The sequence below is a fragment of the Sorex araneus genome, chromosome 3 (genome assembly GCF_027595985.1).
Source record: "Sorex araneus isolate mSorAra2 chromosome 3, mSorAra2.pri, whole genome shotgun sequence".
NCBI lineage: Eukaryota > Metazoa > Chordata > Mammalia > Eulipotyphla > Soricidae > Sorex > Sorex araneus.
Genome location: NC_073304.1, coordinates 24,600,974 through 24,626,477, shown reverse-complemented (window position 1 = coordinate 24,626,477; position 25,504 = coordinate 24,600,974). Strand labels below are relative to the sequence as shown.

General features: G+C 62.2%; 2 protein-coding genes across 3 annotated transcripts in view; one reads left to right on the top strand and one right to left on the bottom strand.

Moving 5' to 3' along the window:
* The first annotated feature begins 363 nt into the window (after nucleotides 1-363).
* On the top strand, nucleotides 364-15,295 carry VASH1 (vasohibin 1). Its single transcript, XM_004610226.2, has 7 exons — nucleotides 364-1,354; nucleotides 6,652-6,740; nucleotides 7,436-7,492; nucleotides 8,444-8,518; nucleotides 9,542-9,923; nucleotides 11,769-11,881; nucleotides 12,613-15,295. The coding sequence occupies exons 1-7, from the start codon at nucleotides 1,025-1,027 to the stop codon at nucleotides 12,683-12,685; spliced, it is 1,119 nt and encodes a 372-aa protein (XP_004610283.1). The 5' UTR covers nucleotides 364-1,024; the 3' UTR covers nucleotides 12,686-15,295.
* A 2,935-nt stretch (nucleotides 15,296-18,230) lies between these two features.
* ANGEL1 (angel homolog 1) overlaps nucleotides 18,231-25,504 on the bottom strand; it is a 30,423-nt gene continuing 23,149 nt past the window's right edge. For both annotated transcript variants that reach the window (XM_055131224.1, XM_055131225.1), the window contains exons 8-10: nucleotides 21,932-22,001; nucleotides 21,156-21,319; nucleotides 18,231-20,196 (exon numbers count right to left, since the gene is read on the bottom strand). In XM_055131224.1, the coding sequence (XP_054987199.1) occupies nucleotides 20,036-20,196; nucleotides 21,156-21,319; nucleotides 21,932-22,001 (395 nt within the window). In that variant the 3' untranslated portion in view covers nucleotides 18,231-20,035. The remainder of the gene's footprint in view (nucleotides 20,197-21,155; nucleotides 21,320-21,931; nucleotides 22,002-25,504) is intronic.

The window sequence follows — 25,504 nt, the reverse complement described above, 5'->3', positions numbered from 1 at the left end:
GAGGCGCCTGGGGACAGGGGGGAGGGGGCGGAACCCGGGGCGCAGGGCCGGGCGGGGAGGCGCTGGCCCTTTAAGGGGGGGACGGGGCGCATGCGCGGGGCGGGCCGGAGCCGTGCCTGGTGGGCGGCGGGCGGGCAGGAGATTCGGCCGCCGGCGGCCGGAGCATCGCGGAGCGTCGCGGAGCTGCGGCACGGACACCCCCCCGCGCGCGCGTCCACCCCGGCGGGCACCGCGCCGCCGAGCATCCCTTGGCCGCGCCCGCGCCCATGCCGCAGCCGGGACGGGGCGGCGCCCCCGCGGCCGGGGACCCGCGGCCCGGGAGGGCTGGGCCGGCCGGGTGCGCGCCCTGCTCGGCCCGCTGAGCCGCGCCGGGGCCGGGGGGCGCGGGCCCGACCCCCTCCCCGCGCCCCGCCAGCTGCGCGTCCCGGCGCGCGCGCCCCGCTGGCCTCTCGCCGCCCCGGGCGCGCAGCTGTGCGCCGTGCAGGCGTTTTGTTCTGGGGTTCTCTCCAAACCTGGGGTCTGGGGAAGGGGGACCCCCCCAGCCGGCGTGGGTGCCCGTGCCTGGGCCCCGTCTGCGGCCCAGGGACCCGGCGGTGGGACCTCAGTTTCCCTCCGACTTTTCTTCCCCGCCTGCCCGGGCTTCTGCGCATCATTGTTCTCCCTGTCAAACGGGAAGGAGGGGGGGGGGGGGTTGCCTTTGTGAAGGCTGCCAAGTTGGGGTGTGTTCTCTCTATCCCCTTTTTCTAACCGAACAAAGCCTCTAAGCCGGTCCCCATCACCCACCCAGTTCTGCCCCGCAGTTCACCTAGCTGCACTGATTTGATTTTATTTTTGTTTCTTATCGAGTAGTATTTTATTGTACAGGAGCCACGCCCTGGTTTCTTAAAGGCGCCTCGCACTGTTTGCCCATGTGTTATCTCCGCAGCCGGTGTGTGGGAGGCCTCCAGTGAGCCACCTATATTTTTGTTGCCTCCTGGCACGTCCTCCCATCTGCCCAATCCCCTCCCCCGGCAAGGATTTGGGGATGCCAGGAGGGAAGAAGGTGACCGCGGGTGGCAGCAGCAGCAGCAGCAGTAGCAGCGGCGCTGCCCCTGCCCCGTCCGCAGCAGCCGCGGCCCCCTCTGGGCTCCGGCGTTTGGAAAGCGGTGAAGGAGCCTTGGCCCCGCGGGACGATGAGCCAGAGGAGGAAGGGGAAGAGGACCTGCGAGATGGAGGCGTCCCCTTCTTTGTCAACCGGGGTGGGCTGCCTGTGGACGAGGCCACCTGGGAAAGGATGTGGAAGCATGTGGCCAAGATCCACCCCGATGGAGAGAAGGTGGCCCAGCGGATCCGCGGGGCCTCGGACCTGCCCAAGGTGAGGGGGTTGGGGGAGGATGAGGCCGGCTCGATTTCAGCGGACCGGGGCGGCTGGGAGAGCGAAGCCACACTTAACTTGGTGCTCTAGACGAGCGCCAGGAGGTGAGATGGAAAAATGCTGGACCTGCCTAGGAGGAGGTTTTCACACCTGCCCTCGGGGCTAATCTGGGACCTCCTCTCGCCCTCTTTGCTGCAGGTCCGTTTCCTTCTCCTTTATAACGGTCCTGCTTCCATCAGTAGAGAGAGGGGGTAAAAAAAAAAGTAATAAAGTAATTGTTGAATGACCACCCCCGAAAATTCAATTCCATGTCTTCTTCAGAGGACAGAGCAGATTAAGTGAGAAGTACGTTCATGTGGTCTCATTTGCAAAAGCCAGAGAACTGAGGGCAAAGAGAGCGTCAGAGTGGCTCGGGGCATGGGGCGTCAGATGTTGAGAAATATTTCCGTGCATTAGTGGTCCCACTGAATTCTCCAGCGGCCTTGTAAAGTAAGTGCAACTTGGGGCTCCTTTTACCCTGAGCATCAGGCATCCGCCAGTACAACTCGAGGTCCCGTGCATGGACCGTTAGTGGCAGAGCCCTGACCTGGAGGTCTCCAAGTCCAAGTCCGCTTTGCTGGATGCTAGATTTGGGGCAGGGAGAGTTCTGCAGTGTTCCTGGGCAGCACTAGAGCTGGTCTCTGACGACTGTTCCCTGCATATGGCCCCAAGGCCCAGCCTGCAGCTCATTCATCTTTGTCTTACCAAATGCCTCCTACAAACCCGGCCCAGAAGAGGCACTTGTACGTGCTGAATGAAAGGGCACCGGGGCCCATGCTGGGAGCATGGAGGGAAAGACAAGCCTGATGGTTATGGTTGAGGCCAAAGGCGGGTTCTCTGGGCCATGGGGCCTGAGGCCGGGCAGGAAAGCTGTGGCCAGCGGGGAGGTTCCCAGCGCGGAGTGCTGCCTGCTCAGGTGAGGAAGAGGCCAGGAGGGCCAGCAGGTGTACCTGGCTTTGTTGTTGCTGTTTTTAGAGTCTTAGAGCCTTCGGAACTTGTCTGTGGGGACGAGGGTGTCCTGCGGTTGATAGCAGAGCAGCTGCTTATGATTCTGGGGAAAATGGGTGGGTTTGAATTGCATTGCTCTTGGTCCTAACAGAGCACTTACTTTATTTCGGGGTGGGGGTTTAGGGCCACACCCAGTGGCGCTCAGGGGTTACTCCTGGCTCTGTACACAGGGTTTACTCCTGGCAGGCTCAAGGGACCAAGTCACACCACAGTACTACCGCTCCAGCCCCCTTAACGTAGAACTTTAAAACTCTCCTGCGGTCAGGCCTTGTTCATTATTTATTCTTAAAGAACACGCTGCACCTCCTTGAGTTCATCTCGGGTCCTTCAGTTTATCCCTCGGGATAAGTTCCCAGAAGAAAGCGTTGCCTCAGAGGCTCTGGATGTTAATTGATTTGGGGGTGCCCAAGGTGGGAGCCCAGAGTTGGAGCAGTAGAGCCAGCCAGCCAGCCACAGGGCTGACCCCTCCCAGTGGGACCCTGCTTTTAGAACTGGCACGGAGGGGATCATGCTGTGGGGGGCCCAAGAGGGGCTCCCTGGGATGTCATGTTGGTTTTCAAAGACCACTTGAGATGAAGCAGAAAGCTTGGAGCACCCGCTTGGGAGAGTTCGTTTGGGCGTCTTTTCAGAGAGTGAGAGGTGGGGAAGTGCCCCCCAGATCCTCTGGGACAGCTGTGCTCCCACAGGGAACTCCCACCACCCCAGTTTGCAGCCTTGCCTCCTGTGCACGCCCTGCCTCCCCCATCCATGGCCCTCCTGGGACCCCACAGTGTCATGTGGTGGGAAAGTGGACTCTGGGACCCCACCAGCGGGGGTCAAGTCCCGCCTCTGCCATAGCAAAGGGACTGGGCATGCATGGCATTTCCTGGGCTCTCAGTCTCCTCTGCTGTACAATGGGGATAGTAATGATGCCCGCTTAAGGGGCACCGCTGGGGTGAGCAGGTGACTTGACCCAGCGAAGCAACACAGAGTGAGAGTTAGCGCAGATCACCCACCCGGACTTTGGGAAAACCTCCTTTAAAACCGGTTCTGAACCTTCCCCCCGCCCTGCAGTCCCTTGCCAGCCTTGCATCCTTCCTGTGGCCTCCCTGTCCTACTGGCCGCCCCCTACTCTAATGCCACGTCCTCCCCGCCAGTTACACGATTTCCCCCTTGGACTCTCCCGGGGCCCACAGAAGCCCGGCTGGCCCCGGCCGAGAAGCTTTACAAATCCAGGGCTGGTCTGTGATAGCACCCACGGTTCCCAGAGGACCCCAGGGACGCTTCTGCTCCTTCCGAAGACCCTCTCCTTGCACCAGGGACATCATTCAGTGCTGGGCCATGTGCTTCCCATGCGCCGGGACCCAGGCTCATGCCCCAGCCCCCCCATGGTACAGCCCTGAAGGCCCCCAGGCACAGCTGGGGAGGCCCTGGTGGTCCCCGGCACCCTGGGGCTCAAGCAGCTCCCCATCCTCGTTTTCTCACTTTGAACCACCAGTGGTGTGGACTGAGTATCCCCAGGAGGGGCCCTGGACCCCTGGAGCACTGCTTGGGAGATCCCCTCCACTCCGCTCCCCGCACCCCCCGGCCCAGAAAAAAGGGAAAGAATCTCTTCTTGATGTTTCAAGCTGGCACCACCTTGAAGAGCTCAGTGGCTGCAGCCGTGCCAGAGCCCCCCCCCCCCAGGCCCAGGCCCCGAGCACCGGCAGAACCAGATCAACACCACCTCCAGAAGGCAGCCTGGCCAGGCTGACCCCTGTCCCGCCCCTCTCTGGGGCGCTGGGTCTGTGACCACAGAAAGCAGACGGGGCCCCTAGCTGGGACCTGACGCTACTCCAGGCCTCCACTTGTGGCCTCCCGCTAGGTGTCAGTTCTGGGATGGTGCCTGTTCGACCAGCCTTCATCAGGCCAGACCAGCGGTGGGGCTGAGCAGTGGACAGAGAGAGGAGGGGGGGGACAGAGACAGCAGCCACCTCTGGGCTGGCCTGCTTCCTGCTTCCTGTCCACACGTGCCGCAGATTCCCCAGGCATCTTCCTGCCTCCAAGGACCCGGGGAGCAAGAAGCCCCCTTGTCCTCAGGAAGGTCTGCACCCCACCCCTCCATGGCGAGGAAGCATTTTCTGGCTCCTGGTTGGCAAGTGGGAAGGGGGGGTTGTCTGTGCCGATGATGGTCATTTACAGTTCTTATATGTGAGCATGTGTGTATGTGTGTGTGTGTGACAGACAGACAGAGCACACAGGAGGGTGGTGTCCACCAGCTGCAGATGCCACCAGCTTCAGAGGGAGTCTCAGAGCCACTGCAGGGACATTCCAGCTCCACCCCTTGTGGTGGCCACAGAGGCCCTGCTTAGGAGTCCCTGGTCTCTCGAGAGTCCTGGGGACCCGTTTCCTATCCCTAACCCGCCCTGGCTGTCTCTGCCTGGTTGGCAGGTGCTGAGGCCCTCATGGGGACGAGGGTTGGCGCCCGTGGACACACATGGACTGCAGGGCCCAGTTCCCTCCGCCTAGGGTGTCTCTGGGAACTCACTGGACACCTGACACTTGGAGGGGGACCCCCCCAGACCTTCCCCACCCCCAGCGATGGCCAATGGACTGTGAAGTCATTTGTCTAATGCTCCTTCCACCCCCAGCCGGAACCTTGACCCTGAGAGGCCAGGCCAGGATGGAGCTGGAGGGCGGGCTCGGGCAGGAAGAGGGCCAGCCACCCTCCCCTCCCTTCCTGGGGCTCCTATCCCCTGGTGACAGTGCCCCCAGTATGGGGAAGGGGGTGCTGTGAAAGAGGAAGTGGCTTCTCCAGACTTGAGCTGTCAGCGGCCTGTTTGGGACTTCCTGGCTGGCCGGAAGCTCATTCCATGCCTCTGGGCGGACAGACCCTTCCTCCTCCATCTGTGCCCCCTGGGGTCTGGAGACGCCTATGAGAGCCTGTCTGGCTGGGTCTGCAGCAAACCCCCCGCCCCCACACCCCACTTAGGAATGTCAGAGGTCACTGCTGTCCCTTCCCTCCCCACCCCCTTTCGAAGCCTCAGCACTGCAGATGCTGTTTTGTCTAAAACACTGGGCCTGGGGCTGGAGCCATAGCACAGCGGGGAGGGCGCTTGCCTTTCACACAGCTGACCCAGGTTCGATTCCCAGCATCCCATAGGGTCCCCTGAGCACCGCCAGGAGTAATTCCTGAGTGCAGAGCCAGGAGTAACCCCTGTGCATCGCCGGGTGTGACCCAGAAAACAAAACAAAAAATAAAAAAATAAAAAATAAAATCTGGGCCTGGGGGTTCTTGCTTAGCCCTCCCCTCACCCACACCCTGACCCAGGCTGGCTGGGGCCCTTAGCTTATCCGCCTGCATGGAGAGTGGGCACCTCCTTGAGGGAGCTCAGCGGGGGCGGGGCTTGGCCCTGAATTTCCAGTTCTCGCACCCAGAGGATCCTGGTTCATCCTGTTCTCGGCCAACAACCCCTTGCAGCCAGACTGCCCGATATGTGCTCCCTGAACCCTGGACTCCGGGTTTCTGCAGGACAGTCTGGGGTCCTGACTGGATGACCAGCACCCCACAGCCCGTGTGCTCGAAGTCCTGTGGGGACACGTTTCTGCCACCCTCCCACCCACCCTCCCCGCCCTTCTGGGCCACACTGCCCAGTGTAATGTCGGTCACACCGGTCTGGGGCAGAGGGGCGCTGATGGGAAAGGGAGATGCTGGAGAAGAGCCAAGTCTCCTGCCCGCCCCCCGCCCCCGAGTCTCTGCAGGGTGAGAGCCACAGCAAGGCTGTCCCCGCATGCCCCCCATGCCCTGGCCCCCTGATCACCACCTTATTCCTCCACACTCCCAGTTAGGGCTGGAAGGCCCGGAAGGTCTGGTGGGGGTGATCTGAGGGCGTGGTCACCCCTTGTGGGGATACCACCATCCCAGGGCGGGGTCCTGAGAGGATCTTTCATTTCTGACCCGGCCCTCGAGCCAGAGTGAACCCCGAGTGCAAGTGAGCGGGGCCCCGGCACTGCCACTCTTATGGAGGCTTACTTAAGATTCCAGTCAGGGGTGAATCAGCCTGTGCATTTGTGAAGCTCTCAGAGAACACTGGCACGGAGACCCGGGGCCGGCGTCCTCGCTGGGGAGGAGGCCAGGGGGCGCAGAGAGGAGTGGGGCTGGGAGCCAGGGGCTGGGGGGTGTCCGGGTTGGGGTGCGGGGAGGGGGATGGCTTCTCTGGGGTCTGGGAGGAGTCCCGGGCCGGGTGTCGGGTGCACTGCCCTCCTGTGACCTGCTCTCTCTCGGTCCCCAGGTCCCCATACCGAGTGTGCCTACATTCCAGCCCACGACGCCCATCCCTGAGCGCCTGGAGGCCGTGCAGCGCTACATCAGGGAGCTGCAGTATCCTGCCGCCCGCCGGGCATGGGCGAGGTGCCATCCCATAAGGCCAGGCCCCCCCCAGCCTTCCTGCCTCGGGCCTCCTCCCCTGCACCTGTCTACGCCCCCAACCAGGGATGCTTCCTCTTGCCGCTGTCTGCACGGCTTCCCCCAGAGGGGCAGGGCCCAGAGGTGGGCTGTGGACGGCTGCTGCAGCCTCCCCGGGCCACCCACTGAGGCTGAGAGGCAGCGGGGACTGGGAGGAAGAGGGGTGGGGGGTGAAGGCTGGGCACTGCCCCCTCCCCTGCTCTGCTTCCTCTACGGGCAGAGCTGGGCTGGACCCCTCACAGCCCACCTGCTCAGGACCCGACGTGGGGCGTCTCTGCCGTCCCCCGCAGCCAGTGAGAGGGGAGGCAGATGGTGGGAACAGGAGAAGCCCAGGGCAGCCAGCTCGGGGCAGGGGACAGAGGGTTGCACAGCCCGGAGCAGGGTCAGTGGGGCACGGAGGGAGACCAGCTCTTTCCATACCGGCCAGAGGTCTCATGCCGGGGGGCGCCAAAGACAGCAGCTGGGAGAACAGTGCCCGATTCGGGGGTTTCTCTCCCCAGCCTGGACCGGGGGTGTGGGGGGTACGGGGTGGGGGTACGTGGAGGATGGACAGGGCAGCCAGGTAGGCGTTTTTTTCAGACCCAACCGGGAAGCCCTTAACTGGCCCCCAGGTACAATCACACAGGAACCCAGTTCTTTGAAATTAAGAAGAGCAGACCTCTGACGGGGTAAGTGTGGCTGTTCCCCACCCCTGCCCAGGCTAGCCATTCCTTCCCTCCCCCCCACGGGGGGTGGGGTGGGGGAAGTCCTTTGGAAGGAAGTTCACATGGCATGCTGGGACACTTCTCAGGGGAATACCCCTCCCCCCAGGAACTTTGCGGGTGTCATCAAGGGGAACCTTGGCAGAGAGGAACCGCCCAGGTGCCTGAGAAGGGAACCCCAGGACACTTGCTCGGCAGAGCTCGCCCCCTTCCAGCACCCCGCTGTGGATAGAGGGCCAGTGAGGGGGATGAGGGGCTTTCCCAGGGAGTGGGGAGCCTCGCTGGAGGGGCCTCCCCTTCTGTTTCCTGCCGTCACCTCTGCGTCCCTATGGTGGGGACCTGTGCCAGAGTGGTTGGTCCCGGCTGAGCACTGCTCACTTCCCGTTCCATCCCCCGTCAGCACACCCGCCTGTGTCTGCCAGTGCCACCTCTAGGTCTGGGGGCTCTGCCCTGCCCTTTCATGCCCCCTCTGTTGTGCCGGCTGTTACCGCGGGGCCCCTCTTGGGGATCACGGAGCTGTGCAGGGGGCCCAGAGGCACGGGGGAGTCTAGCTGCTGGGGCCAGAGAGGAGGGAGGAACCCAGGGGAGGGTCAGGCCGGCTGAAAGTGGCCCCGGGTCAGGATCAGGCTGGGGATCCTGGGCGGCTGGCCAGTGTGGGGGAGTAGCTGCGGTCAGTGACCAGCTCTTCGGAGAAGCCGAGCCTGGGCTGAGGCAGCCTCCAGCGCCAGCAGAGGGGAGAGATCAGGAGAGATCACGGGGGCCGTGTCTGCAGGAGCTGGGAGGAGCTGGGAGAGGAGGAAGCTGAAGGGGTGGGGAGGGGGTGCTGGGCTGGGCCCGAGCTGGGGCCGTGGGTGAGTGTGGCAGGGAGGGGGCCCTCTGCTAGAGCGCTCTCCCCACGGTCCTGCCTCCCTCCTGCAGGCTGATGGACCTGGCCAAGGAAATGACCAAAGAGGCCCTACCCATCAAATGCCTGGAAGCTGTGATCCTGGGGATGTATCCTGCAGATTTTGGGGGGTCACAGGTGGCGGGGGGACGGGGAGGGGCAGACTCGAGCGCCCAGGGTGCCACCAGTGATGTGCAGTCCTGGAGTCCAAGCCTGACAGTTGGGCGGTGTTGGGGTCCACCTGCCAGCACTGAGGTCCAGACTCAGAGCCCGGGGCAGGCCAAGCCTGTGCTCCAGCATCCAAGCTGTCCTCCCAGCCCCTGGTCCTGGGTCCCCTCCCTGCCGGCCCCCAGCCTGGGCGGTTGCACTTGGTTCTGTGTGCTTGGCCTGTGGCCGTTACTGGGTGGACGCCCAGTGTGCCCTGGGGGCCGGAGCATAGCTGAGCGCCTGGGGCCACACTTGGGCCTGAGCCGGCTTCTCGTCACCCCGCTCCTCTGTGACAGGGTGAGTGCTGGGCCATTAGGATTGGGGTGGCCCACGCCAGTGACAGCCCACCCCCCACCCCAGGAGCCAAGGGGGCTGTGCCCTCTGCAGCTAGAGCCTTGGGCAGAACCCCGCCCTGCCGCCCCTGGGTCCGCCTCATCCAGAGTCTGAAGGTCCCTGCAGCTGCCCAACCTGTTGTCATAGAGCCTCGGGCAGCCCCCCTCCCCTCCACCTCTCCCTGAGTTTGGGGGTCCCTGCAGTCACCCTACCCCACTTGTCTGGGCAATAGAGCCTCGGGCAGACCCCCTCCACCTCTCCCTGAGTTTGGGGGTCCCAGCTGCCTGGAACTAAAGCCTTGGGAGGGGCTGGAGCGATAGCACAGTGGGTAGGGCGTTTGCCTAGCACGCGGCAGACCTGGGTTCAAATCCCAGCATCCCATATGGTCCCCTGAGCATGGCCAGGGGTAATTCCTGAGTGCAGAGCCAGGAGTAACCCCTGTGCATCGCCAGGTGTGACCCAAAAAGCAAAAAAATAAAAAAATAAAATAAAGCCTTGGGAAGCCCCCATCCCCAGGCCCTGCCCCTCCCTGAGCTGGGGGGGGTCCCTGCAGTGGCCGCCCCCACGGTTTCCTTAGCTGCGCCGCGGGGCAGTTACCTCACCAACAGCATGCCCACCCTGGAGCGCTTCCCCATCAGCTTCAAGACCTACTTCTCAGGGAACTACTTCCGCCACATCGTGCTGGGCGTGAACTTCGGGGGCCGCTACGGGGCCCTGGGCATGAGCCGGCGCGAGGACCTGATGTACAAGGCGCCGGCCTTCCGCACGCTCAGCGAGCTGGTGCTGGACTACGAGGCCGCCTACGGCCGCTGCTGGCACGTGCTCAAGAAGGTGAAGCTGGGCCAGTGCGTGTCGCACGACCCGCACAGCGTGGAGCAGATCGAGTGGAAGCACTCGGTGCTGGACGTGGAGCGGCTGGGCCGCGAGGACTTCCGCAAGGAGCTGGAGCGCCACGCCCGCGACATGCGGCTCAAGGTGCCAGGGCGGGGGGCGCCCGCTGCCGGACCGCCTGCCCCCAGAACCCCTGCCCCGAGTCCCCGCACCAGGAACGCCCATCCCCAACCCTCCTGCCCCAAGTCCCCCTGCAGGGAATGCCTCAAAAGGCCCTGCTCCAACTCCCCTGCCCGGAACGCCCGCCCCCCAAAACGCCCTGCCCCAACTCCCCCTGCCCGGAACGCCCACCCCCCAAAACGCCCTGCCCCAACTTCCCCTGCTCGGAACCCCCCCCAAACCTCCTGCCCCAATTCCCCCGTCTGGAACGCTCCGCCCCCCAAAACGCCTGACCCCAATTCCCCCTGCCGGGAATGCCCTGACCCCCAAACGCCCTGCCCTCCCCCCAGAACGCCTTGCTCCCAAAACGCCCTGCCCTACCCCTGGTACGCCCCGCCCCAAAATGCCCTTCCCCCCCATCCACTCCACTCCCCTGCCCCCCATGCCCCACCCCCAGTGCTGCGGAATGCCCGGCCCCCAGAAAGCCCCGCCCCCAATGCCTTGCCCCATCCCCAAAGCCCAGCCACGCTGCCTGGAAAGCCTCGCCCCCACCCCACCCCCAATGCCCCAGCCCCCTGGAGGGGTTCGAGACCAGCACTTGGGTGGGCCGAAGGAGCCCCACGCCGGGCACGGGCAGTCTGCAGCCTGCCTGGCAGCTCCCTCCGCGTGTGAGCCCCTCTGGCTCCTCTATACACAGTTACGGGACTGGTCTGCAGTCGGGGGCGCGGCAGGAAGTAGAGGGGGTCTTTCTACTCAAGCTCGGGCCCCAGCCTCAGCTCGCAGAATCCTGGCTTCTCCCAGAGGGCCTGCCAGACCCCCTGCCTGGGTGTTGAGCCCCCTCCCCTCCTGATGGTCCCATCTGGCTGCAGCCAGGACTCTGGCCCTCCCCTCCCGGCAGCCTGGCGCCGCTGCCCTGGTCTTGGCACTGTGTTCCGAAGGCCATCGTGGGGAGGGGAGCCATGCCCGGAGATTCACTTAGAGACAGCCTGGTGCAGGCACCAAGGTGCCCCGTGGCACATCTACCAGCGAGGGCAGCCCTGTGCCACGCCACGGGGGGGAGGGGGGTTCCAATAGGCTGCATCCAACCCTGCTGCTCCCCCTCACCCTGGTGGATCCTTCCCTGCCTGGCTCTGCCCTGCCCAGCATCCCTCTGCGGCCGGAGCACCGTCCTGTCTCCCTGGGGAGTTGGTGCCAAAGGTCCCCATCTTTGGTGCTGGGCACTAAGTCTCCCCGTGTCACAGGCTCTTTTCTGCAGCTGCCATGGGTACCCGCCTGATTAGAAAGTGCAGCTCTGTGGCCTAGAAAGCATGACTCCGGGCCTTTGTTCATTCCTCAGTGGCCGGAGTCTTAGCTGCTGGCAGGAGCCTGCTGGTTCGGGCCGCCCAGCCCCTCGCTGGCCGCTCAGGGAGCCCTGGCTGGCCGGAGGGGTAGCGGCCCTTCTCTTGAAGGTCCTTCCAGTCTCTACCCCGCACCGCCAGGCCGTTCCTGCAGCCAGCGAGGGCGGGCAGACTGCCCTGGCAGCCTTCGTCCCGGGGAAGTGGGCGAGGAAAGGCAGAGCCTGGCTGGGGGCCTTCTGGGGGTGGTGGGCCAGGGGGCAGCGCCAGGGCTCATAGCTCCTGCAGGGCAGGGGGGTAGTGGGGGGGGAGCAGGGACACGTCTGCCATCAACGTGCATGTCTGGGCAACACTAGCCAAAGGGCAGCACATAGGGCAGCCCCACTGGTCCCCAGACCTGGGCTAGAGATGGCCGAGACTGGCCCTCGGTCCTCCCGGAGCACTGCTTTGGGAGACCCGAAAGCACAGGTCTTTTCATTTCTTCCTCCCCACCAAGATTGGCAAGGGCACCGGCCCTCCTTCCCCCACCAAGGACCGGAAGAAGGACGTTTCCTCCCCACAGCGGGCTCAGTCCAGCCCCCACCGTAGGAACAGCCGGAGTGAAAGGCGGTGAGGAATGGGGCGTAGGGAGGGACGGCTGGAGCAGGGGGCTTGGGGAGGGGGCAGTGCTGGAGGGAGGCTGGGCCCTCTATCCACCACTCTTCTCCATCCCTGTTTCCTCTCTGCCCTTTCCCTTCCCCCGTTTTCTCATTTGCTCTCTGGAGGGAGGTGATGTGGGTGGCTGGGGCCCGGCTGCTTATGTCCCCGCTCAGCGGGGAAGCCAGGCAACCTCCCGCCCCCAGGGAAGCAGTGCTCCCCGAGGGCAGGAAGGAGGAGTGGGGGTCCTGCCAGACAGCCACCCCCCCCCAGTTCCCCAGATCTCTGGGTGCAGTGCTTGCCCTGCCCGTCTGGCTTCTGCCTCTATCTAGATGGCGGAGGTGCCCATTAGCACCGTGAGCTTCCTCAGCATCAGGCCACACCTGTCTGGCTCTCTCGTGGAGCATCCTGGTCCGTCAGCTCCGCCCCTCTGGTGTCACCCGGCGCCCCTGGACTCACTCGGAGACCCAGGAGGTCGCCCCCCCCCACACACACACCCCAGGACAGTCATAGACAGGGGTGAAGTGGGTGAGAGGCTGGACCGCTTACAGGGCTCCCCAAAACTCCCCGTCTCGGCAGTACGGCACTACACTCGGGGTGCCCTGCAGGCTTAGGAGGGCACAGAGCGCCCGAGCTCCGGGGTCTTCTCAGGACCAGCCCCTGACTCCCACCCCTGCCCAATCTCTGCTCTCTCCTCCCCACAGGCCGTCGGGGGAGAAGAAGCCGGCGGAGCCCAAAGCCATGCCTGACCTCAACGGGTACCAGATCCGGGTGTGAGGTGTGGCCAGGCGCCATGGCCTCCCCCTGTCTGGGGAGCCAGGACGCTCCAGCCAGAACCAGCCTTGACCGTGGGTGGGAAGGGGCCCCAGAGTCCAGCTCAGCCCCCCAAGCTGCTGCCCCCCTCACTGAGCCAAGACCCCTAACTTTGGGCCCCGAGGCAGTATTTTCTTTGGAGCTTCTAACTTGAAGTCTAAGGGTATTTCGGGGGAACTGAAAACAGGTGGACCTGCCCACAGCTGCAGGGCTCGGGGGACGGGGGTCCAGTCTGTCTGTGGGAACCACCGGCCCTACACGGGCTGTGCCTCGGGGGCGCCTGGGATGCGGGGGGAGGAGGTGTTGGTCCACTTCTGCCAGCTCTGGCAGGATCGACCCAGGGAACGGAAAGCAGGGTAGGAGTCGTGGGGGAGGCCCGTAGGGGAGCAAGCACAGCCAAGAGGGGGCCCGGGGGCTGGGAGGGGCCTTGTGCCCGCTCAGCCCCGTGCAGAGTGGCCCCAGGGTGCCTGCTGGGCAATGCTCACACCACAGGCGGGGGTGGGTGGGCCTGAGGCCCGAGAGGACCACCGTGGGGACCACCGCCCTCCTGGCCAGCCGCGCCCTGTGGAGGATGTGAGCTGTGCTCCAGGTGGGCACGCCCACGGGCAGGGAGCTGGTCTGGTGGGTTTAGGATCCCAGGCTCGAGGATGGGGTGTGGCCTGTGGGGGTCCACCTGCTTCCCACTGGGGCTCCCTGCAGGGTGAGAAGGTGTGAGGGCCAGGCCAGGAGGCTTCTGTCCTGGGGGGGGGGCTCTTTGAACAGCCTGTCCAGGTTTGGGGAGGGCGGGGGTGGGGGCTCAGGGATGAGCAGGCCAGTGACCCGTGTCGGGGATGAGTCCCCCGTGTGCAGTGAGGGACTGGGGGAAGGTTCTGGAAGCCCACACAGCTGGGCGGTGTGGAAGGTGTGGGGCAGGGGTGCCTAAGGGGGGTGGAAGTGCAGAGGGTTTGGGTAGTTTGGAGTCTGGCCGCTTGGGGGTCGAGGAGCGTCCCCCCCACACACACCTGTGCTGGGGGTCCTCAAGCAGAGACACCTGCTTGGCGGGAAGCGCTCGGGAGCCCCAGAAGGGCAGCTGGTGGCAGGGAGGTGACGGGTTCTTTTGAGAGTTCTGATCCGTGCAGGGGAAACTGCCAGTGAGCCAAAGGGGGGTGGACAGCCGGAGGAGGAGGGCCAAGGCCAGCGGGGGACAGGCCAGAGATGCAGAAGGAAAGACAGGTCTAGGATTCCCGGTAGAGCCCACGGGGCGGGGGCGGGTCGTTGGCACTCGAGCCCCTCCCAGAATGACCATGGCTGAGCCCCGCCCACCGTGCCCTCAGCCCCGCCCACCGTGCCCTGAGCAGAGGCCCAGGGGCTGGAGAGCTTGGTGGGCGAGCAGGGAGTGGGGAGGGCCGCCTTTCTGAGGGTCCCGAGGGCCTGGAGCAAGCAGTGCCTCCCCGCGGCAGCTCTGGGCCCGGAGTCGGCGCAGTCCAAGGGACCCGCGACCCCTGTGATGACCACCCCGTCCTTCAGGGAGTGGATTTGGTAGTTGCGGGTCCATCGTGGCTGGGTGCGGATGACGGCTCGGGTGTGAGGCCGAGAACCAGGCGTTTCCTGGCAGAGACCACCCGGGCCAGGAGCAGCAGCCAGAGCTGGGCTCGGGGGGACCGGGGAAGCTGATCTCCCAGCCACCCCCCCAACTCTGCAGCACCCCCCGAACCCGGGAGGAAGCGGGCACCCCTCAGCTGCTCCTCCTGGCGGCGCCACAGCCCCTTCCCAGCTGAGACGCTGGGTGTGTGTTTGACTTCTGTCCGTGGCGGCCTCCTCCCCTCCTGGGCTGAGCGCTCGGGCTATGCTCCGGGCAGGGGCGGGCGCCCGTAGCTCCCCGGAGGGGTCAGAGACAGGGGCTGTGCGGCCCTAGGCACCGTCCTGTGTCACCCCATCTCACCCTCTGGGCAGCCTGGGACGGTGTCGGCATCACCCGGGGAACGCCACCGCACAACACTCCACAAGGACCCGCCTGTCCCAGGGAGGCCGGGAGAGGGCAGGGTCTCCCCGAAGCTTGGCCCTTGGAGGTCGGCATCAGGGTAGACCCCTGGGGGCCTCTGTCTCACCTGGTGGCCTCCCAAAGCCCCTCGCCCAGCAGGCCAGCCACCTTGTCCTGCCCGCGGGTGGCCCGGGGGTTCAGGGGAACCGGAAGCACTTGAGATGGGTCACGTGACGCTTCCGTCCCGCTGGATTTGCCTTTGACCCCCTGCTCTGGGACGTCCCCTGACTCCTGCAGCCGTGGTCGCAGGGCCTGTGTACCCGAGCGGCCCGGAGGTACATGCCGGGTGGTGCATCCCAGCTGTGTTCTCTGCCCGAGTGAGATCAGCTCTATGGGTGTGGGTGGGCCGCCGGCCCTTCAGTATTGACCCGCTCCCCCTTTTCTTTTTGACCTGAGCAGCAGCTTGGGGGTGCTGGGCCCGGGCCCTGAGCTTCCTGTCCGCTGTTCCTCCCTCACTCACCTGTCAGTATTGCGTCCACCTTTGTCTGCTTCCTGTTCTCCCCCGGCCCTCGGTGAATAAACTCTCCCCGGCAGCCTCATGCGGGCTGGAGGGACCCCGCCTGTGTCTCCTTTCCTTGGGATCTGGGGACCGTGCGTCTGGCCTAGGGGAGGGGACCCCCGTCACAGCCCCTGCAGTCAATGATGGAGCTTCTGGCGCCCCCCAGCCGACTCTCGCCCTCCATCCCAAGGAGCAGCGCCCTCCTGCTTACCTCTCCGCGTTGGCCTGTCCACCCCTGGATGCAGCCCCCAGGCCTGCTCCTCTGCACCTGCCCCCCAACCTCAGGGCGCAGGGGCCGCAGGGCATGTTGTCCAGGAAAGGGGGCTCATTTCCGGAAATCCTGGATGCCCACAGGGACCCGAAGTCCCTTCTCATAGGCGCGATGCTTGCTCTAAAGCCACACGCCGCCCTCCTCTGCACTGCCCTACCCCCGCCAGTGAACTTCTTCCCGCCTTTACTAAGGTCCAGCCAGACCCTTGAAAGTGCCCGCAACTTCAGCCCTTCCCTGCTCTTTCTTCCCGAGCTGTGGCCCGGGTGGGGAGGCTGGCTCTTGCTTCTGCTCCTGCCAGTCGCTGGGAAGCCCCTCAGAGGTGGGGCGGGGGTAGACAGCAACTGGGAGAAGTGAGAGCGTCCACTGGAACCACAGACCTCTCTGGCGTCACCAACAGAAGTGGTTCCCCCAGCGCCTCTACAGTCAGCCCCGGCGACACGGGTCCACCCAGATGCCCGCAGCTCGGACCCTCACACGCAGACCACGGGGGAATCCACAGGTCCCACCCCAAGTGCCTTAAGTATATATAGGGTTCTCGGGTGGTCCTGCACTGTGGGTCCTAGACAAGTTAGGGCTGGTGGGGGGCTGTGGGGCCTAGGTGCGGCTTCGGGGGAGCCCAGGCCTGACACGCACAAGGCCCCGGGTTCACTCCCACAGCAGGAAAGTCTTGTCTTGCGTCACTCGCTTCAGGGCCATGCCAAGGGGACTACTGAGCACGCTCTGGGGCCTGGGGGGCCCGTTTCCGCCGCCCCATCTCCTTCGCCGATTAGGCGCGTGTCTCAGTGGGGCCCTCGGGTGATGAGCAGGGGGAGCATCTCAGTCTTGAAGACGAGGAGGGTGGAGCTCGGCCTCCCCCCATCTGCCAGGCTCTGGCATCTGGGTGACGACTGAGGCAGGGAGGCCACAGAGCAAAGGCCAGGCCATGTGGGAGCTTGTGAGGGCCCCCCCGGGGAGGCCGGCAGCTGGCGGGCACGGGCCATCTCTGGCCGATCTTCAAAGAACATGGACCTCCCCCCTCCACCCTGTAGCCAGAAAACGGACTTAGTGGTTGGGAATAAGAACCTTCCGGAATTAAGTAGAGCCTATGCTGCTTTCCCTGGGAGCCCGACTGTGGAGGCACGAGGACTGGGACGGGGCAGAAGGCCGGGTCCCCCCGCTCACGACAGGAAGTTCTCCACCCCGACACAAGTGGCTGTGCCAGATACCACCAGGCCAGCGCTTGCCTGGGACAGCTGAACTGAGGGGAGACCGGAGCGGTGGACACCGGGAGAGGTAGGCCCTCGAGTCCGGGGAGCAGTGACCCACCGAAGCCCACCCTTTTTAGTCAGGATTTTCACGTGGGTAAGAAGTGAAGTGAAGGGGGGCTGGAGCGGTAGCACAGTGGGTAGGGCGTTTGCCTTGCACGCGGCCGACCCGGGTTCGATTCCCAGCATCCCATATGGTCCCCTGAGCACCGCCAGGAGTAATTCCTGAGTGCAGAGCCAGGAGTAACCCCTGTGCATCGCCGGGTGTGACCCAAAAAGAAAAAAAAAAAGTGGAGTGAAAGCCCAGAGTTCAAAGCTGAAGGCTGCTCTGGGCGCCCTCTCCAGGCGCCCCTCCTGGCCTGGCCATGCGGCTGCTTCCCAAGCGCCCCCTCCTGCTCCTGGGGGGCTTGGGTGGCCAGACACAAAGCAGAGTCTCCCCACTGTCTGACAGGAAGGGGACAACTGGCTGGACACACTGAGTGGCAGGGGCGGAGCTGTGTCGGCTGGGAGCAGAAGTGGCTGGGAAGAGGCGATGGGGCAGGAGGAATCCTCTGGGCCAGGAAAGGGGGCTCTGAGGAGACACCTCACACACAAGGGGCTCCAGAACCTTCCCTGCGCGTGAGCCAAGTGTCCAGCCTGGCTGGAGTCCCCCTTCTCCCCTTATCCCCTTCCCACCAATACCAGAATTCTAGCCTCTTCTGCTTTTCCAAGGCCCAGAAAACACAGTTCTCTCCATCTGAAAATTCCTACTAGGGGAGAGGATTTAATTTCTGTTCAACTTGGTATATGAACTGAAATGCATGGAAGGGTTGGCTTATGCCTCTGTGTGTGTGTGTGTGTGTGTGTGTGTGTGTGTGTGTGTATAGGGGAGGAGGATTTCCAACAGAACCCAAGAGCAGGTTCTCAGAGCCTGAGAGATGAGGGGTCTGTCAGGTGAGCTTTCCGGGTTGCCCATGAACTCTGGGGCTTGGGGGACACCTTGCCTGAGGAGCCTGGAGGAAGACGAATCGTGCCAGCACAGCAAGGCCTGGAAGGAGGTGCAACCTTGCCAGCAACAGATGGCCCCGCTCAGCCCTGGCTCCAGACTGCACCAGAGAGAATCAGAAATAGACACTTGGCAGGAGGCTCAGCAGATGCATCCTGCCGCCTGCGGCCGCCATCCCTTCAACAGAGAAAACACACGTCTCTCCCACTTCCGGCACAGACCCTCCTGCTAGGCAGTGCGGACTCCGGGAGGGCCTGGGGGCGGCAGATGGAAGAAGGAGGAAAGCAGCCCAGCCCACAGAGGGTGCAGACAGGGCTGCAACCCCCTGTCGGAAGTCGGAGCAGGCGTCACTCAAGCCCGGTCCTCCCAGAATTCACACATTGCACCTGGCCTAAGGCTCCAGACCCCTCCCGCCCCGAAGCTCCTCCCCCACCCCATTCTCCATCAGGCCCTCGGGCTCCTGATAAAATAATCGGCAGGTGGGGGGAAAGGTAAACCTTTATTTGGAAGAGAGTTTAAATGGCCATGTAAAACCCCCATTTCATTTCCGAAACAAATAACAAGGGAAAAAACTTGGCTCTCTCACTCCTGCCCTCTGCTGTCCTCGGCTGGTTGTAAACTGCGTTTCGGGAGCAGAGAACAGCAATGGGCCATCGTCCTATCAACCAACAGGGCACTGTCCTGAAACTGTCTCAGGAGGTGCTGGGGGAGAACAGTGAACAGTGGGGCCGTGGACAGACAGGCCTGGGGCTCAGACAGGCGCGTGCCCCGTGCCCAGGAAACAGTGTTTAAAACAGACATGCATGGGTCAGTTCCCCAGAACCTAGGCAGAGAAAGCTGGTAACCGTGAATGCAGCAGCAGAATTCAGGCTGGGTCTGTGGCTTCCAAAGGAGGGAACATTCGCCTCACTGCAGCCTCGAGGCCAGCCCTTCAGTCCCCTGGAAGCCCAGAGTGGGGCAACTGTAAGTCAGGTCTCCCGAGGGCTGGTAGCTACCCTGAGTTGGGGGGGGCGTGGGGAGGAGTGGCCCAGACACACCCCAGCAAGGAGAGATCGAGGCATGCAGGTATGACACTGTGGGCCAGAGGCCCCCCGAATGGGCTGCAGCTGCCCCGTGCTAGGAGAGGGGGTGCAGAGGCCTCCCTCAGCAGCCCATCCTCAGGCACCCCCCGACCCTGGGACCCCCAGTTTTGCTCAAAGCCACCTTTCTGCTGAGATGGTCTGGCCTGAGCAAACCTCCAGGCTTTCCTGGAAAAAGCGGGAGGGGGCGGGGAGGAGGCAGCAAACAGTCAAACAGGGCAGGAGAAAGGCACAGCAAACTCGTGGTGTGAGAGGAGAGAGGGCGAGGCCCCGGCGCGCCGCCCCATCCCAGCTCTGCAGGCTGCGGGCGGCGTCTGGCGAGGCAGGACAGCCAGCGGCCAGCCAGAAGTTTCCGCCTCTCCGCTCTCGAAGGCCTCTAAGCTTTAAACTGATCCCTTCCACCCCAGCCCCCCACCCCACCCACCCGCCGAGTCCCACGGAGGGCGTCTGAGTGGTCTCTCTGGGAAGTCTGGGAAAGGGACGAGGCTAGGGGAAGCCTGCAGGCCTTGTGGGGGGGCTCTGGGTGCTGGGTGAGAGGCTCGGGGGCTGCTACAGCAGGAGGCGGGTCCCCAGATCTGCTGCTCCCGGCTGCGAAGACCACTGGGTCCCGGAGCCCAGACAATGACGCGGCCCTGGCCAGCATGACGCGTGCCTAGGAGAGAGGGTATGGAGAGGAGGGCCGGCCCCCGGCCACCGCCCTGGCTGCAGACATTCCCCCAGGCCCTTGAGTAAGGCGGGCACGGCCACACAGGCTGGTCCAGGCCCGAGAGGACCTCCCGTGAGCGTGCGCCTGGCAATGGGGGGAGGGGGGCCCAGGAGTCAAGGAGGCAGGGAGGAAGTCGGGTCAGAAGGTACCAAGAAACAGCCTGAAAGCAAACAACCAATGAGATCAATAGCTCCCACAACCCTGGTCATTAACAATCAAGGGGGGGCGCTGGATACATGGGAGGAAGGGGGAAGCCCCCCTTCTGCCTCTCCCGGGGCCACCGAGTGACGCGGCACAGGATAAGGAAGAGGCTGGGGCGGGGCAGGGACCACAGGCAGAGAACGCGGACAGGCCCGGAGCAAACCTAAACCGGAGGGGGGGAGGGAACAAGGGGTTGGGGGTGGGGGGTGGGGGGGAACGGGACATAAGTTTCTCGGCTCTAAGTCTCCAGAAGCGCAGGGGATTTCCAGTCTCTGACTCGGTGGGCTCGCTTCCCCCGGGGGGGTCCCGTCACGGCGCCGTGACCTCCATTCCGAAGCTGGCCAGCAGGCAGAGATGGTCGGAGGAGCAGAAGGGGTTGGGTAGGCCGTTGGCAGCCCAGAGGATCTCCTCGGAGAGGAGGGAGAGACGGCCGAGGAGCTTGAGCGTTCCGTCCCGGTAGAGCCTGTGGTCTGGGGAGCCGGGGGGGGGGGGGCGGTGAGAGGGCGGCCCCACCCCCAGACCACACTCTCAGCCACCCCACCACCCAAGGAGGAATGAAGCCGGGCAGCTCCGGGGCCGTGGGGGGCCAAGCAGAGAGCATACACCCAGGCGCTGCGGGCCAGCGCCTTCGGGTTCCCTGAGAGAAGCCGCACATTCAGGGTGTCTCCATAAAGCTTCATTTTCTCGCAGAAGCGATCGGGTCATACACAACTTAAAAACGATTCAGGGGCCGGAGCGATAGTACAGCGGGGAGAGTGTTTGCCCTGCACGCAGTCAACCCGGGTTCAATCCCCGGCATCCTATATGGTCCCCCAAGAACCTCCAGGAGTGATTCCTGAGTGCAGAGCCAGGAGGAACCCCTGTGTCTCGCTGGGTGTGACCCAAAAAGCCAAAAAACAAAACAACAAACAAACAAAACCATTCTTTCAAAGGCCAGGGGCTGGGGGCTGGAGTGATAGCCCAGTGGGTAGGGTGTTTGCCTTGCATGCAGCTGACCCAGGTTCAATTCCCAGCATCCCATATGGTCCCCCGAGCACCGCCAGGAGTAATTCCTGAGTGCAGAGCCAAGAGTAACCCCTGTGCATCGCCGGGTGTGACCAAAAAAAAAAAAATCAAAGGCCAGGGGCTGTAGACTGTGATGAGCGGGACGGGCAGGCGGGGGCAGGGACCAGCACCTGCACGCTAACCAAGCCGTCACTGCCAGGTGCCAGCAAGCAGAGCCCCGCACTCCCCAGCTCTGTGTTCGTCTCTACACAAAGGCACCCTCAGGTTAGAGACAGCCAGGCAGGCACATGGCCCAAGAGAAGAATGACACGGGGACCATGCAGAGGGGACACAGTCGGCCCCTGTCTGGGTCAGGAGCTGCCACCAGGCCATGGTTGAAAGACCTGTTCCCAGGGCCCAACACCCACCCACCCACCAGGCTTACCAGTCCTGTTCCCATTCTCACAAGACTCAGCGGAGAAGAAGATGTAATCCACTGTTGTTCCAAGGCCCAAGGGCATTGTGGTGACCTCTGGGCGGCCATGCTGGGGCAGGAAATGGGTATACACCGAGGTCAGGTGAAGACAGTGCTGGATGGTGCCCACAGTCCTAGGGGACAGGAGGGCAGAGGTCAGGCAACACGCAGAAATGAGCTTCGTCCAAGCTCGCTTCCTCGGCAGATTTGGAGTCAGGAGTTCTCTCCTGTGGTCAGCAGTGGATGCCGTGGGACCAATATTCGGGAGTGTTGGGGGGAGGGGCGGGCCCACGTGGTGGCTGGCGGGCGGCCTAGACTACTCCAGCCAGTGCTGGGAGGGCCAGGCGGTGCTGGGGATGGGGGTTGGGCAAAAGTGCTCCCCACCCCGCCGTCTGGAGTATTTTTAGAGGGTGATTCCAGATAACTCCTCTCAGCAAATCCCCTCCAGCACTAACTGGAGGCTGAGATTAGGCTAGAGACTGGCGCTCTGCACCCATCCTCTCTCCCCTGGCCGCCGGGAAAGGGATCCTGGCCAGCACGCTCTGCGGGAGGCCGCGCTCCCTGGGTTTCCTTAGGCGTGTGAGTGAGTCCTCACCATGGACAAGAACCTGGCCAGCGGGTCACTCTTGCCTCCCCCCGGCCCGGTCACCAGGGAAAAAGAGCATTGAGATAAAGCATGCCGTGAACCAATCTCGGGTGCCCAAGCCAGGGCACCCCTCAGGCCGCAGGGAAAGGGAGATGCATACCTGGGGAAGACGGGCTCAGGGACGGACATGTCCTCCTCCAGGATGGACTCGGCCCAGCCAACAGGTCGCTCTGCAAAAGGCCCGAAAGGAAAGGGTTACCAACGCACAGAGGGCGGCGCAGGGGCAAGCCTCACACCTCCGGCTCCCCTCTGGTCCTGGACCCACTGCTCCGCAAGGGGAAAGGGAAGTAAACAGGCGACGGCGAGGAAGAAAACCCGGAAACAGAGTCAAACATCTCCAATGGCCAGAGAGACAACAGCAGGGAGGGCGCTTGCAGGCGGCCAACCCAGGCTCAATCCCCGGCACTGCCTGCTCCCCCAGGAGTGTGGCCCCTGAGTACTGAGCCAGGAGGAGGCCCTGATGGCCTCCAAACCCAAACCCAAACCCAAGCAAAACAACAACAAAAACCTTCTGGGAGAGAGAGAGCCCAAGGCAGCTGATACTTCGTCAGACTGAGGGGCAAGCTTTCTCAAGGTTGAAATCCTGTTCCGAGGGGGCAATACCATGCCAGGGCACCCAGAGCAGGTGGTCTGCGAGTCGTGCCAGGCCCTGCAGGCTCCCTGCCACTCGCCCCTCTACTCCCGTCTTATGGAGATTTCTCTCACGCGCATCCATTGTGTGTGTCTGCCCATGCGTGTGGGTGCACACACAAACACACACATGCACAATATGCTACACACCCACAGCTAAAGAAAAATACACACATGGCCAACATCGGGAAAGAAAGGGGAGAGGCTGGGGCTGGAGTGATAGCACAGCAGGTAGGGCTGTGTTTGCCTATTTACCTATTTGCCTTGCACGCGGTTGACCCGGGTTCAATTCCCAGCAACCCATATGGTCCCCTGAGCACGGCCAGGGGTAATTCCTGAGTGCAGAGCCAGAAGTAACCCCTGTGCATTGCCAGGTGTGACCCAAAAAGCAAAAAAAAAAAAAAAAAAGAAAGGGGAGAGGCTGCTATGACCCCACTGGCTGCAGTGGGTGTCAGACGCTGAACATGTGTGTCTGACCCACTGAAATCCTAACGCCACAGGATCAAGAGGCGCAAGCGGGGCCTCTTGGAGCTAATCTGTAATGCGGGCAGAGCCCTTGTAAACGGAACCAGTGCTCAGGCAAAGGTGTCCAGAGCCTCCCACAGCCCTCGGCGCCACAAGACCCCTGAGAGCCAGCCTCCAGAACTGAGGGGACGTCACCACGGGTCCCCAGCCGCCAGGCAGGTGAGAGGATAACAGGGATCAACAAAACACACAAACCCGTAGACTGTCCGGGAAAAGAAGGTTCAGGTCAGTGAGGTGGGGAATGAAAGAGAAAACGTCGCTGCCGCCCTGACAGAAAACTGCAAGAGGAGACTGCAGACAACCATAGCAGTGAGCCAGGCAACAGGCAAACTGACAGCCCTACAAAGGCACAAACTACAGAAATGAACTCAAGAACACACACACACACACACACACACACACACACACACACAATTTGAACTGTCCTTTAAGAAACAGAGACAAGGATCCAGGCACTAGAAAATTCCAGCATAGACATGTCAGAGGGCTTCACTCGAGGGGTTCATGGTAAGCAAATGAGCAGGAGAAAGACAAGTGACAAACGATGTCACTTCTATGAAGGATATAAAGGAGGACAGTAATGGAGGGCATGTCCAGGGAAAACAAACCCTTGGACCCTGACAGCAAAACTGAGGTCACCCAGGTGGGTGGGTCGACAGGGTGCAGTGGGAGGTGGGGAAGGGCTATGGGTACGTTGGAAAGTGTGGTCAGAGAGTACTGCTAAAACAAAAATATTCATACTCTTGCAAACCAATGTTAGTTCAATAAAAAATAAAAATCGAAAAATAATGGAAAAAAGGAAGGCAGAAAGGGAGTATGGAGGGAGGGAAGAAGAAAGGAAGAAGAAGTTAATTAAAAAAAAACTTTATACGCATTTTCAAAAAATGGGGACACTTTCCAACTCAAGCCATGATCTATCAGTATTGCCTTGATATCAAAGCTAGCCAAAATAGTTCAAGAAAAACTATAGACTGAACATTTTCTTGGACTTTAAATGTAAAATTCTTTAATACTAGTAAACCTTTAGGGTCTAGTTCAGTGGAGAAGCATCTGCCTTGCATCTGTGATGTCCTAGGTTTGGTTACACACAGGGCCAGGGATGTAGCTCAGTGGTAGCATACAGGTGCTGCATGCATGACAATAAAAAAGACTGAACAAAACAAGAACAGCTGCTCACCACTCCTATTCATATTGTTCTGAACATTCTAGGAAGGACAAGGAAGTTTCTTCTAACAAGGAAGAAATAAAAGGCATTCAGATTGGAACAAAAAATGCAACTTCTTGGGGCTGGAGTGATAGCACAGCGGGTAGGACATTTGCCTTGCATGCGGTCGACCCGGGTTCGATTCCCAGCATCCCATAGGGTCCCCTGAGCACCGCCAGGAGTGATTCCTGAGTGCAGAGCCAGGAGTAACCCCTGTGCATTGCCGGGTGTGACCCAAAAAGCAAAAAAAAATGTAATTTCTTATCTGCAAGATGACATGATCTTATACAGTTTATCCAAAGAATTCCTCTAAATAACTAATGAGTTCAGCAAGACTGTAAGGGGGCCAGAGTGATAGTCCAGCAGATAGGGCACTTGCCATGCACACAGCCAACCCAGTTTTGAACCCTGGCACCCCATATGGTCCCCCCCACCAACATCCACCAGAAGTGATCCCTGAGTCCAGAGTCAGCACTGCTGGGTGTGGTCCCAAATCAAGATAACTCCCCTCCCCCTCACATAAACACTGTCATTGTCACTGTCATCCTGTTGCTCGTCGATTTGCTCGAGCGGGCACCAATAACGTCTCCATTGTGAGACTTGTTACTGTTTTTGGCATACTGAATACGCCACAGGGAGCTTGCCAGGCTCTTCCGTGTGGGTGAGATACTCTCAGTAGCTTGCCGGGCTCTCCGAGAAGGGTGAGGAATCGAACCCCGGTTGGCTGGCCTCATGCAGGCAAACGCCCTGCCACTGTGCTATGCTCTAGCCCCACAGAAACACACAAGCAAACAAACAAAAAGACTGAAAGATACCCACAGGCAATAGCGGACACCGTGCTAATGGCCCAGATTCACGACTGATCTCAGAAGAGCTGTCAAGCCAAGCTGACGAAACTCACAGGGACGAGGGTCTCTTCAGGCTGAAAACTCGAGGGCTCCCTCAGGGGTTGTCAGGCTGCAGCTCCAGAAGCTGTCTCGGTTTACTCAGAAGCTACCTCCTTGCCAATGGCCCAACTTCCCTGCTCGACAGCAAAGCCCCGGAGGGAAGCCAAGTCAAAGAAACTCCCAGGTTCATACTGGTTTGGGGGCTGGGAACTCTGGGGCCCCCTCAGAGAGGGGAAGTGGACAGAAAACTCCCCCAGTTCTAAGATCTGGAGGTCCTGGAGCACACAGCCTTACACACAGCCACAACATCTCCACACCCACAATACTGACCACCCAGTAGGAGCACTGCAATCAGATGGGTGAGTAGCAGAGACGCCCCCTACGCTCAATAAGCAAAACAGTAATGCAGAAGGCTCAACAGCAAGGA